The sequence below is a fragment of the Peromyscus leucopus genome, chromosome 9 (assembly GCF_004664715.2).
Source record: "Peromyscus leucopus breed LL Stock chromosome 9, UCI_PerLeu_2.1, whole genome shotgun sequence".
NCBI lineage: Eukaryota > Metazoa > Chordata > Mammalia > Rodentia > Cricetidae > Peromyscus > Peromyscus leucopus.
The window spans coordinates 70822198-70835073 of NC_051070.1; the positions used below are offsets into that span (position 1 = coordinate 70822198).

At 41.2% G+C, this 12876-nt stretch overlaps 1 gene segment (V, D, J or C); it reads left to right on the top strand.

Annotated features, from left to right (window-relative positions):
* Positions 1 to 9135: 9135 nt before the first annotated feature.
* On the top strand, positions 9136 to 9842 carry LOC114688629. The segment is given in 2 exon segments: positions 9136 to 9286; positions 9463 to 9842. Coding segments are annotated over 2 exon segments (432 nt in total).
* The last annotated feature ends 3034 nt before the right edge of the window (positions 9843 to 12876 follow it).

The following is a 12876-nucleotide window of genomic DNA, read 5'->3' on the forward strand; positions in this document are numbered from 1 at the left end:
CTCTGAATTCATACGTGCTTTGATCATGTTGAGTTAGAGGGCCTAGTTTTCTTGGTGTCCTCCATCCCTTCTGACTCTTAGACTCTTTCTGCCTCCTCTTCAGCAGGTTTCCTTAATCTCTGAGTGGAGGAATGTGAAGTAGACATTTTATTTATGGCTGAGTGTTTCAAAGTCGTAAGTCTCTGTATTTGTTTCTGTCTGCTGCAGGAGGATGCTTCTTTGATGATGACTGAGCATGACACTGATCTATGAGTACAGCAGACTGTCATTAGGAATGGTTTTATTGTTACATTTTTTTTGAAACAGTAGTATTTCCTTTTACCCTAGGACCCTGGGTATCTAGTCTCCAGTTCTTGGTCACCGGAGCAGTGTCAAGTGTGGTTTCTATCTTCTGGAGTGGTTCTTAAGTTAAACCTGATATTGGTTGGTTACTCCCACAAGTTTTACTACCTTTGCCTTAGTACATCTTGCCAGCAGGGCACCATTGAGGATCAAAGGTTTGTAACAGGTTTGGTGTTTATATTTTTCTTTTGATACTTTGCAGAGTACCTTTCAATAACAAAGATGCCTTATATCCCCATACACTATGGATAACGGCTCTATGTAGGCATCAGTGTAACTTCTCCATGATTAATGAGTTGTGTGTTGTCTAAAGCATGGGTGCCTTGTCATCAGTTTGTGGAGAGCAATATATAGTTCTGACAACAACCTGGGTTGGTTGGGGATTTCTATGGATGGTAGATAAGATGTAAATAGGATTAAAATACATTATGTGAAATTCTGAAAGAATTAATAAAAAGTAATTTTAAAATTTGAAAATTGAAATCACAAGGATAATATTGTAGGCTGAAATGAAAAAGGAATATGCAATAGTTTGGAGCCATACAAAATTAATGAACAATGATAAACATTGCTACATAGATAAATAAAAAGTTAATATCTTTTGTAGCATGCTCCCTTTTACCTAGCTTAAAAGATAAATGCATAAGATACTATTATAGATGTGTTCCTAGCAACATAACAGGTAAATATATGTGTAGTTTTATGTGTATAAAAGATTTCTGACATCATTTTAATACAATTTGCATATATGAAATTCATCTAATCATAGGATCATAGCAGCTTTTCCTGTGGAATAAATTGTCATTTCCTTCATTGAAAATGAAGGTGTGCCATTGAATGTCATGCTGGTTTTTTTGGTTCATGGTCAAAGGTAATACCACCCTCCATGTACCTGTAGGACTTCATACTCCCTTACCATCAAGTTTAGCCTTGGCGGGACAACTGTGATTTCAGCTGGATCAACTCTGTTAAAAATTTTGTAGCAAGATATGGTTCTTGCATCTTGTGGACTTGGTGTTAGAGAAGGAGCTGAGAGTTTCATATCCAGATATGCAGGGAGCAGGAAGAGAGAGTCTCCTGGACTTGGCTTAAGTACTTGAAAGCTTAAAGCCCACTCCTAGTGACATACTTCCTCAAACAAGGCCACCCCTCTTAATAGTACCACCCCCATGAACCTGTGGGGACCATTTTCATTTATACCACCACATCCTGTCTTAGTCACTTCTTTACTAATGTGATGAGACATCATGACCAGGTAACTTATAGAAAAGAGTTTAAGAAGGTAAGTCCATGGCCATCGGGGCAGGTAGCATGATGGCAGGCAGCCAGGCGGTAAGGCATAGTGCTGGAGCAGTAGTTGAGAACTTCCATCCTGATCCACAAGCAGGAGACAGAAAGAGCTAACTGGGAATGACTTGGGGTTTTGAAACCTCTGAGCTCATCCCAATGACATACCTCCTCCAAGGAGGCCATACCTCCTAATTCTTACCAAACAGTTCCACCAACCAGGGACCACACATTCAAACATATGAGCCTAAGAGGGGCATTCTAATTCAAACCACTGAAGCAGACTCTATCTCAAAGAAAAAAAAAATTGTTCCTCAGATTTTGACATGGAACCATATTTACTAAGTGAGATTTTAACCCAGTCAGTTTCTCTAGAATTCCTTTAATTAGAAGAAATTCTTTCAAAAGTCAAAGAGGATGTGTTTTATACAGCTGCATTGTCTGGCTCAGAGAGAAGTTATGGAGTGTGAAATACTCCTGAGCTACAAGAACCTCACTCAGAGTTGGTGATATACAAAGTATGAATCACTGAATACAAGGAAGTGGCTGTTAGAGGTAATTCAGGAAATATTTGAAGTTTAACTTGAAATTCATTCATACGTGCTCCCTCACATTGAAGCAGATGTCTCTTAAGTTTGTATTTAACTAAGATGCCAGATTTTTACTTTTAGCTTCTCACATAAGAATGTTTATTTTTAGCAAATCTTTGGTCGCTGACAGTATCCACAAGATGGCAGTCTCTTCTTAGAGACATGGGGGACCTCTCAAGTAGTTTTGAGTGACAGTTTGGGAGGAGGGGTTTGCTGGTGTCACAAGGGTGGGGAAAAGAATTTTGTTTTCCTACTTGGTGGCACAGTATCTTGATGTTTCCTGAAGAAGAAACATTAGAAACGTGAAACTGATTTTTTTTTTAAAAACCAGGCTTAAAATCTGGATCCTCAGTGAAGAGAGAAGAAAGAATAATGAAATCCTTGAGTGTTTCACTACTGGTCCTGTGGCTTCAGTTTAATTGTGAGTTTTGGCACTTCTTTTGGATATAAGGTGTGATATGTGAAGTTGCTGCCTACTCTAGGATAATGGTAGGAACACAGATGTTTTTCATCTCTAGTTAAGGGGTGGGAGGCCCATGGAAAAGCCATTGTAGTGTTAGCATCCATGCGCATCTAGTCTTCCTTGTGTGACCTCTGTCTCTCTTCACAGGGGTGAGCAGCCAGCAGAAGGTGCAGCAGAACCCGGAATCCCTCAGTGTCCCAGAGGGAGCCATGGCCTCTCTCAACTGCACATTCAGTGATAGTGCTTCTAATTACTTTTGGTGGTACAGACAGCATTCTGGGAAAGGCCCTGAGTCGCTTGTGTCCATCATCTCTGATGGTGAAAAGGAAGAAGGCAGATTCACAGTTCACCTCAACAAAGCCAGCCGGCATGTTTCCCTGCATGTCAGAGACTCCCAGCCCAGTGACTCAGCTGTCTACCTTTGTGCAGTGAGAACACAGTGCTCCCCAGGCACCTGCAGCCTGCACAAAAACCTATTGGGCCCCTGACAAGGCCTGAACTAAAGTGTGCTTGATCAGAAAAGTATTTACCTTAAGAAAATCCTGAACACATGGTGCTCTAAGCTTCATGTCTCATATTTCTTCTCATCCTCTTTTTTTCATTACCCACTGAATCTAATTATTGCTGCTCATATGCTTATGGGTGTGGGATCATCTACTAATACACAGGTAACCTACAAGTGGCCATTTTCCTAAAGAAAAATGACTCTCCTTGTGCCAAAGGCCATCAATTGCCAATAGCTCCTCAGCAAGAAAAGGGGCCTCAGGAGACCCTTTCATCTGATGCTTGAATTTTAAGCTGTCTTGATTTTGTGTATGTCTGGTACAGGTAACCACAGGTCCTGTGAGTTCATGTGTGCAACAGCCTTGTCATGCCCAGAGAAAAGTATTTTGAAGCTCTTCTCCTCATCTTCTAGGTCTGTTTGTTTTATTTTGTTTCACTTTTCTTCCAAGATATTCCCTAAGAGTTGTTGGGATGAAGAGTTGGTAGAAGTGTTTCATCTATGCCTGAGCACTTTTCTTAGCACTTTGAGCATTCTTATGCTTGGGTTTCTACATTTTTCAACCCCCTCCTTTGTGACTTTTTTCTAGCATTGGAGAGGCTGATACAGATAACCCACTTAGGTTTGGACACTCAACACCTATTCTCAATACTTTGGGCGGTTACGCATCTCTGTGTCAACTCACGGAAAGAAAGCATCTTTGACCAAGTTTAAGAGCAACAATAATCTGATTGTTGGCTCTTGTCTGAACTCACATTCCTTCTTTGCAGTTGGGAGATACTCTTTGACTTTTTATTTGGATGATTAGATTATCACTGTTGGTTCAAGGCAAGTGCTTCATAAATGGAGTCTCAGATCTGCTTATACCTCTCTGAAATTCCTGAGGTATCCAGGTGCAAACCGCTGGTCCTGCCCGTTGAGTCCATGGGAACATCCTGTGTACTTCTTGGAGTCTGTGTCAAAGTTCTCAGGTATATTTTGGTTCCCACCAGTTTCCACCTTGCTGAATTTTGTGTAGTTCCAATTCAGTTTCCTTTTGCAATCTCACAGTATTCTCTGGGTTCCATGAAGATGTTTCTTGTTAGCTATGAAAATAAAAAGTTTAATATATTTACTAGCACTAGAGACACCTGCAAGGTAGAAGTATCAATACCAGTCAGTGACTATCAGCTGTGAGGCAACCAAGATCAGCATTCACGAAAGCACAACTCAGAGGTGGGTAGAGGGAATCTTTAACATCTTCTGATTGGGTAGGTAGTACCTGAATATCACATGATCATTTCCCAACTTGGGACATGCATAGAGCATGTGGGGCTTAGACTGGTTCAGCCTGTGATCACCCAGAAAACTAACCAATCCCAACACAATTATGTCAGCACTTGTCCAATCCCTTCCGTAGCCCTATAAAGACCCTAGACAAGGAGGGTGACAGTTCCCTCCTCTCTGAAATTATTCTTTTTCTGAAATTTCTCTTACTTTTCCTTAATTTCTCACTTTTCTGTAACTCTTTTAATAAATATTGCCTTGACTTTGCATACACATACAAGAGTCCACATCTTTTGCCTTCATTGATAGCAGATCACAAACTCAGAGACACTGTTCCAGGTCAATTTTTGGTGAATGTCAGTGTCTGGCACCAGGGACTTTGGTCATGTACAACTGAGTTGTGAAAGGGCCTGCTATCTAAAAGCCAAAAAACTAAAAACCAACCAACAAAGCAAAACACAAACTCTGCATTTCTGGGATCCATATACAACTCTGTCCTCGTTCATGAAGACATGAATTAGACTGTTACCTCTTAATCTGTTCTAGGACAAGACAGAGATCAAAACTGCTTTGCAATTTCTTCTGAATCAGCTCTGGACCCTCAAATATCTCATACCTTGTTCAAGTAGCAAAATGAGGTGGCAAACACCAGATGACAGATGGCAAGGTGGCGATACTTCTGTCCATTAAGACTTGATTTTAAGCCATGCCTCCCCGTGTGTGTGTGTGTGTGTGTGTGTGTGTGTGTGTGTGTGTGTGTGTGTGTGTAGACTGAGTTTTCCTCTGACTGCTTAGGTTAAACCCAGAGCTCTGGGAAATAGACTAAACACACACTCAATTGGGGAACTAAATTTTCTCTCTTAGGAACCTAGTTCCAAATCAGAGTCCAGAGCTGCATCCCCTGTGAAAAAAGGGAGACTGAGTAAACTCTGGGAGTTCTGGTGGCTGTATGCCTACAACTAGCTAGTGAGTTCAATCTATTGGTAATGGGAACAGGGACATCTAAGTTCAGGGCTACATCATTGAAGAGGCCAAGTGTTTTTGATAATTTGAACATGCACTTGGAAAGTATAAATGCTGACTTTTGATTTCTAGCTTGTGTCTCTGTCTACAGGTGAACAGCCTAGAAGCAGAGAGAATCCTCAGGCCCTAAGCATCTAAGAAGCTGAAAATTGCCACTTTGTTCAAATGATGATATACTTTGCCCATATATACACTTTTCAGTTTTATGACTTTCCTCTCTTCGATTATTGTTTCCAGTGACCATTACTATTAGTGTCTTATCCAGAAAGCCTTTTCCCATACCAATGAGTTCAAGACTATTTCACATTTCTCTTCTATTAAATTCAGAGTATTTGGACCTATTTTTTGGTCTTTGACCCATTTGGACTTGAGTTTTGTACAGGGTGATAAATTTTCTCCTTGTATTCTTTTACATGTAGCCATTCACTTTGAACAGCATCCTTTGTTAAATATGCTGTCTTTTTTCCCTGGTATGTATACCTGGCTTCTTTATCAAATGAGACATTCATAGGCATGTGGACTTATATCTGGGTCTTCACTTCTTTTCCATCCATCAGCGTGTCTGGTATTTATGTTGACACCATACTGTTTTTCTGATTACCACTCTGCAATACAATTAAAATCTGGGGTAGTGATACTTTATGAAGTTCTTTTATTTTTCATGATTATTTTAGCTATCCTGAGTATTTTGTGTTTCATTATGAAGCAGAAAAATTAGTTGATTTCTATTTCCCTGGAGAACTGTGTTGGAATTTTGACAGAGATTGCACTGAATCTGTCAATTACTATTGGTAGGATGACTGCTTTCACTATATTAATCCTACCAATCCCTGAGCAGGGGAGATGCTTTCATCATCTGATTCCTTCTGTTTCTTTCTTCTGTGTTTTAAAATTGTTGATGTACTAGTTCCTCACCTGCATGATTAGTTTATCCAGGATATTTTATTATGTTTGAGGACATTGTGACTTGTGTTGTTTCCCTCATTTCTGTCTGTTGTTTTTAGATTTCACAGTTTTTTGTTTTGTTTGTATGTTTTCTATTTTTGTTTTGTTTTAACGTGGGGTGTCCATTTCTTTTACCTTGTCTGCAGTGCCTGGATTCCTTCTTCTGTTTCTTCTGCTTCATTGGTAAATCTTACCTCTGAGTCTTTGGTTTGACTTCCTAAATTGTAATTTCCCAGTTTTATCTCAGTTTGTATTTTCTTTAGTAATTCTATTTCTACTTGTAGGTCTTAAAACTGTTTACTTCATTTTATTCCACTGTTTGTTTATGTTTTCACAGACTTCATTATGGGATTTATTCATATTCTCTTTAAGATCCTTGGAAAAAATTATAATATCTATTTTTTAAGTCCTTTTCCCTTGTTTCAGCTATATTGCATTTTCAGGATCTGTTCTAAGTATGGGTACTGGGTTCTGGTGGAGACATGTTGTCTTGGTTATTAATGATTGTTATGTGCACATGTCTAGAGTTGGGGTGATTGTATTTTTATATTTTAATAACTGCTGTTTTTTTATTCAGTGGATGTTTTATTCCTTGGTTTCTGATGAACTCTGTGGATCTTAGTGAAGCATGGTTGTTATTGCCTTGTAGGGAGTGCTTCTATGGGCCAGTTTATGGCAGAAAGGCATAGATGTAGACTAGGAGAAAAGCTGAGAGGCTTCATTAACAAGCTAAGGAGATGCTGTTCACACCTAAAGGTGGGATCCATAAGAAGTTGGGGGTGTGGTTCGAAGAGAGTATCCTGAAGTAGGTTGCAGTAAGGCAAAGAATTATGTGGAGACATGGGGATGGAAGGGGTGGGACCCTGGGTCTGACCCAAGAGTTGTAGTGTCCAGTGAATGAAGTTGAGGAAGGGAACTGTGAGCAGGTTGTTACCAGGCTGAGGATGAGAATGGAGAGACTGTAATGGAGGACAGGAAGGATAGTGTGAATGACCTACCTGAGTTCCTTCCAGTGTGGTCACTGGGCTGGAAACTGCTTTTGTTTGTCGGACGGTGAGAGGAAGGGAAGGGGGTGGACTGGAGGGGATGCTGATGTAGTCCACAGGAAGGAGGGAAGCTGAGGCCTCTGCAAGGTTTGGTGGAGTCCCTGGGGGAGGGAAGCAGAGAGCAAGGACAGGACCTACAAGTGGTCTGCTACAGTGCTGGGAATGGTACCCGGGGAACTGAAACAGAGGACAGGAAAGTCAGTGACTCTGGCCCATCTGCTTCCCAACCCTGTGTGTACACTGGGTTCCCTGCTGTGGGATGTTCGGTATGTCCTGTGGGAGCCCTTCTTGGGTTCTTTGTGGCGTTACCCAGCAGGTCTGCATAGAGGATGATTAGGACCATGGGCCTGAGTGCAGGTGTCTGAGATGGTCTGCACTTGGCTGTGCTGGGGGATGGTCTGTATGTCAAGTTGTTCTGATTGATCAATAAATGAAACCTGATCGGCTGTGGCTAGGCAGGAAGGATAGGCGGGACTAACAGAGAGGAGAAATAAAAGGACAGGAAGGCAGAAGGACTGACTGCCAGATGCCAGATGCCGCCAGCACAAGAAGCATGTGAAGATGCTGGTAAGCCACGAGCCACGTGGCAAGGTATAGATTTCTAGAAATGGGTTACTTTAAGATATAAGAAAAGTTAGCAAGAAGCCTGCCACGGCCGGCCATACAGTTTGTATGCAATATAAGTCTCTGTGTTTACTTGGTTGGGTCTAAGCGGCTGTGGGACTGGCGGGTGACAAAGATTTGTCCTGACTGTGGGCAAGGTAGGAAAACTCCAGCTACAGTTCCCAGACAGACAGTTTATAGCTGTTCAGAGTTGACAGGAAGGAAAGGCAATGGACTAGAAGCAGGGGATGCTGGGAGGGTCCACAGGCAGGAGGAAAGATTGGTTTATTGCAAGGTTTGGCAGATTCTCCAGGGAATCCACGACTTCTCTTTCATCAGTAATTCAATCTAGATGCTGTGGAAGTGAGTGAGTGAAATGGATGGTACCATCCTCAAGACCAAATGACTTCTGAGAATTTTACTAAGAATAGGTAAGCACTTTTGTGATTCAAGGCAAATATCTCTGGAAAGGAAGATACATACATAAAAACATATCTGTATTGTCAACAAGAGTTCACTGAAATAGAACATTTTTCTCTTGCAATTCAAGCCCATGGGAGACCTAAAATAGCCTTTTCCCAAGTGCCATACCCCTCAAGGATAAATACTGCCTCTGAGAAAAGAGAGAAATCTTTGGTGAGTGATTCAGAATTCTGAGATATGGAAGTGGATTATTAAACACAGTTCTAGACCAATTAAATGTTGTTACACACACACACACATACACAAACACATCGAATATGTATATTTATATATGAAAACATAATATATATTTATATGTGAAGCATTATACATATGCTATGTTAGATTTAAGTACAAGAAACAGGCTCACTAGTGTGTACAAATACTATTCTTGATCCCTCAGCACATGGACCCCCTTGATATGACATACTGCTGTTTTACATGTCTGAGTCCTTCGCAGGCCTCACTGGTTACTAGTGCAACCACAAGGTGGTAGCAGATCTCAGCTGCTGGGGAGTATGCAGAGGATTCACTTCCTTGTGCTGATTGTGCAGGCTTAGGGCAGAAGCCCAGCCTTTCTCTCAGTGGTTGAGTAGATGACTCAAGAGCAGAATTGTTACTGAGAAAGAACAACACCCTGGTTGCTGTAGCTGACCTGCTAGTCATCCCGATTTTGCCCTTGATCTTAGTTTAATTGGAAGAACAATGAAGACATTTGTTCCTACTTTATTCATGTATCTGTGGTTGAAGTTGGATGGTGAGTTAATATTTTAGGGTCATATGATACTCAATGGGCATTTCTGAGACACTCAGGTGGAACTATACTTTATTCAGGTTTTCTCTGTTATAAAAAAAAAAAAAAAAAAAAAAGACAGAATTCTGCAAACTGATGACCTGACAGCCTTTCTCCTTTCTTTCCATCTTTCTGCACAGGGGTGATCCAAGGTGAGCAGGTGGAGCAGCATCCTTCCACCCTGAGAGTCCAGGAGGGAGACAGCGCTGTCATCAACTGCACTTACACAGACAGTGCCTCGTCCTACTTCTCTTGGTATAAGCAAGGACCTGGAGAGCATCCTCAGCTTGTCATTGACATTCGTTCAACTGTGGAAAGAAAGCAAAGACAGATCATTTTACAGGATAAGAAAGCCAAACACTTCTCCCTGCACATCACAGACACCCGGCCTGGAGACTCTGCCTTGTACTTCTGTGCTGCAAGTGCACACTGCTCCACAGGCACCTGCAGCCTGTCCTCAAACCTGCCGCAGGGACTGGAGCCCCATCCACATCCTGTGTCTCAGGCACAGCATTTGTAAGTTGGTAGTTGGCAAGTGCCAAGTATAGTGTAGATATTTAAAACACAAAATAAGAAAGTTATCTTTGAGTCACTTAAAACTATTTTGGACAGTGGTTTTTTTTTTTTTTTTTTCTTTGCTTCATTTAAAAAAATTACTCTAGCCAAGCAGTGGAGGCACATGCCTTTAATACCAGCACTTGGGAGGCACAGCCAGGCAGATCTCTGTGAGTTTGAGGCCAGCCTGGTATACAGTGGGAGAGCCAGGACAAGCAACAAAAATACACAGAGAAACCCTGTCTTGAAAAACCAAAACAAAAAAAAATTCTAAAAATTGATATAAAAATTCATGATTCTTTTTCCATGGTTGTAGTACATATGATTATCACAGAGAACCAGAACTCACTGTGCTGCAGAAAAGAAGAGGCTGTGGCACACTTAGCTCTAGGTAGGACATCTAGATCAAACACCTTCCTCTGAAGGTCAGAGGTCACTGAGGAAGAGGGGATGGAAAGACTGTAAGAGCCATAGGTGGGGAATGACTACAAGGAGACAGTGTTTTCTGGACTCAGCAGGGCAGCTGCACACATGGACCCACAGAGGTTAACAGCACACATAAGACTTGAAAAGGATCAGACCAGACACAATCCCAGCAAGCAGAGGGAAGGTTGGCATCCCACCTTCAGCTAAGGAACTAGGAACATTTTGCAGCTGCTAGGAAAAAGATTCAGGTTTCTTTGAAGATCAATCCCTTAGTGCATAGACAAACCTCCACTGAAGGCCACACATCTATGAGTATATAAACAGGACAAACTGTAATGCAAACCTTGTTGTATTTTTTTTAAAGTCAGGGCAGAGGACACAAAACTGAATTGGTAAGGAAGACTGGATGGATCTTTCAAGAGTGGAGGGAGCAGTTGAATATAATCAAAATGAATTGTATGACATTCTCTAAGAACTAATAAAATGAGAAAAAACAGATAAGTTTTATCAGAGGTGTTCCTGTGTGTGTGTGTTTGTGTGTCTCACAGCTGATGAGAGCAAGTGCAGAGTCCACAGCCAAACACTGGGCAGAGATAAGAGAGTCCTGCAGAGGAGGGGGAAGAAGTACTGGAGGAACCAGAGGGACAACAGAAGTGCATTGCCTACAGAGTCAACTGACTAAGACTTATGGGGTCTTGCTGAGATTAGGGAGCCTGTAGGGGTCTGACCTAGGTCCTCTGCATATGTTAAGGCCGAGTGCCTTGGTCTTCTTATGGGATTCCTAACAGTGGGAGCAGGGGTTGTCTCTGAATCTTTTGCCCGCCTATGGGTCCCTTTTCCTCCTACTGGTTTGCCTTGTCCAGCCTTGATGTGACAGTGTTTTCTTGTAGTTCATTATGTCATATTTCACAACAGATCGTTCTTTGAACAGTCAACTCACAAATAATGACAAGGAGACTTCTTATTAAGTATAAAATCTTGGCCTTAGCTTAGGCTTGTTCCTAATTAGCTCTTATAATTTAATTTTATCTATTTATATTAATCTACATTTTGCCTCATGGCATAACACCTCTCCTCCATTCTGTACATCTGACTTCCCTCATGTCTCACTGGTAAATCCCCCGTCTCAGATTCTCCCCAGAGTTCCTTACTACCTGGAATTCCCTCCCATCTTTTCCTGTCTAGCTATTGGATATTCTGATATTTATTAAACCAATCAGAAGGCACCTGAGGGAGATGAGGTAAAACAGCAACACATCTTTACACAGTGTGATCAAATATCCCACAACAGTGTTTGGTTGATATTCCTGGGTGGCCTGCTCTTTTCTGAAGTTAAACAGAAGGGCGGTGGATCTGGAGAGATGGAAGGTAGATGGGGAGAGTCTGGGGGAAGGAGAGGGTGGGGAATTTGCCATTGGCATATAATATATGAGAGAAGAATAAAAAATAATGTCATAGAACATGTAATGAGCACAGCAGAGTAACTGGCCTATCAGTTAAAAAAAAAAGTACACTCTATCTTATTGGTTAGGGTGCAAAATAAATTGTCAAATTGCATTTCTGAACTCCAAAAATCTACTTCAAATGGCACAGCATAGAACAGAATCTCTGAGGTGAGTGCTTGCCAAAGCTAGATTGAATGCTACATCTAATAAAACCTCAGTGCCAGGCATGAGAAACCGCCTTCAAGTTGTTGGTCAGGGGCTTCAAGAGCCTCTTCCAAATGACCTAGGCTATTTCCATCGGTTTGATTGCCTCATAGAATTTGTAGGTAAGGCTATTTTGCTAAGAACACCACATGCTTTAGACATAGGAATGGAGGAATTTATCTAGAAATGACCTGAAGACTCTTCCCAAAGAATGAGTTCTCATAGTATGTGCAAGATTCCAAGGGAGAAAAGCAATAAATATTCCTACCAAGCTATATAAAGGCTATGAACCAAAACAATGACCTCAATGTCAAGACATCCATAAGGATGCAATGTAGCACTTCTATGTTGGTAAAAACTAACACATATGTCTTACTGGATTTAAGGCCTGCTAAGTAGGAAGTAAATAAGACCCAATACTGCAAACCTAGTTAACTACCCATGTCTGAAGAGGTCGTAGACCATAGGAGAACCTACTCTAGCCACTTTCTTAATTAATGTAGCTTGTAACAGTATTACAAAAACTTATAATTTAACACACATATAAGAACAGTTCTCACCCCTCATTAAAGAAGTTTCATTTTGAAGCAGATGTAGGTTACTCCAATCATTGACAACTGATGAAATGCAGAGAATAAGCGGCTGTGAGGTCTCCAGTCCAAGTTATTATATTTAAAATGCAATTCCTACACCTAAGGCCAGGGAAAACCACAGAAAAGGAGCAGGAGGGATTGTAAGAGCCAGAGGACCAGGACACCAGCTGAGAAGATGACATCAGGGGGAAAACTTCCTCAGTGTCAATGTGACTGCAAATAGATAGGGTATAAACCTTATAGAAATCAGTGTGAAGGTTCCTCCAAATGCTGAACATACATCTACATAAAGATCTCTTATACCACTATTGAGGATTTAACCTAAAGAGTC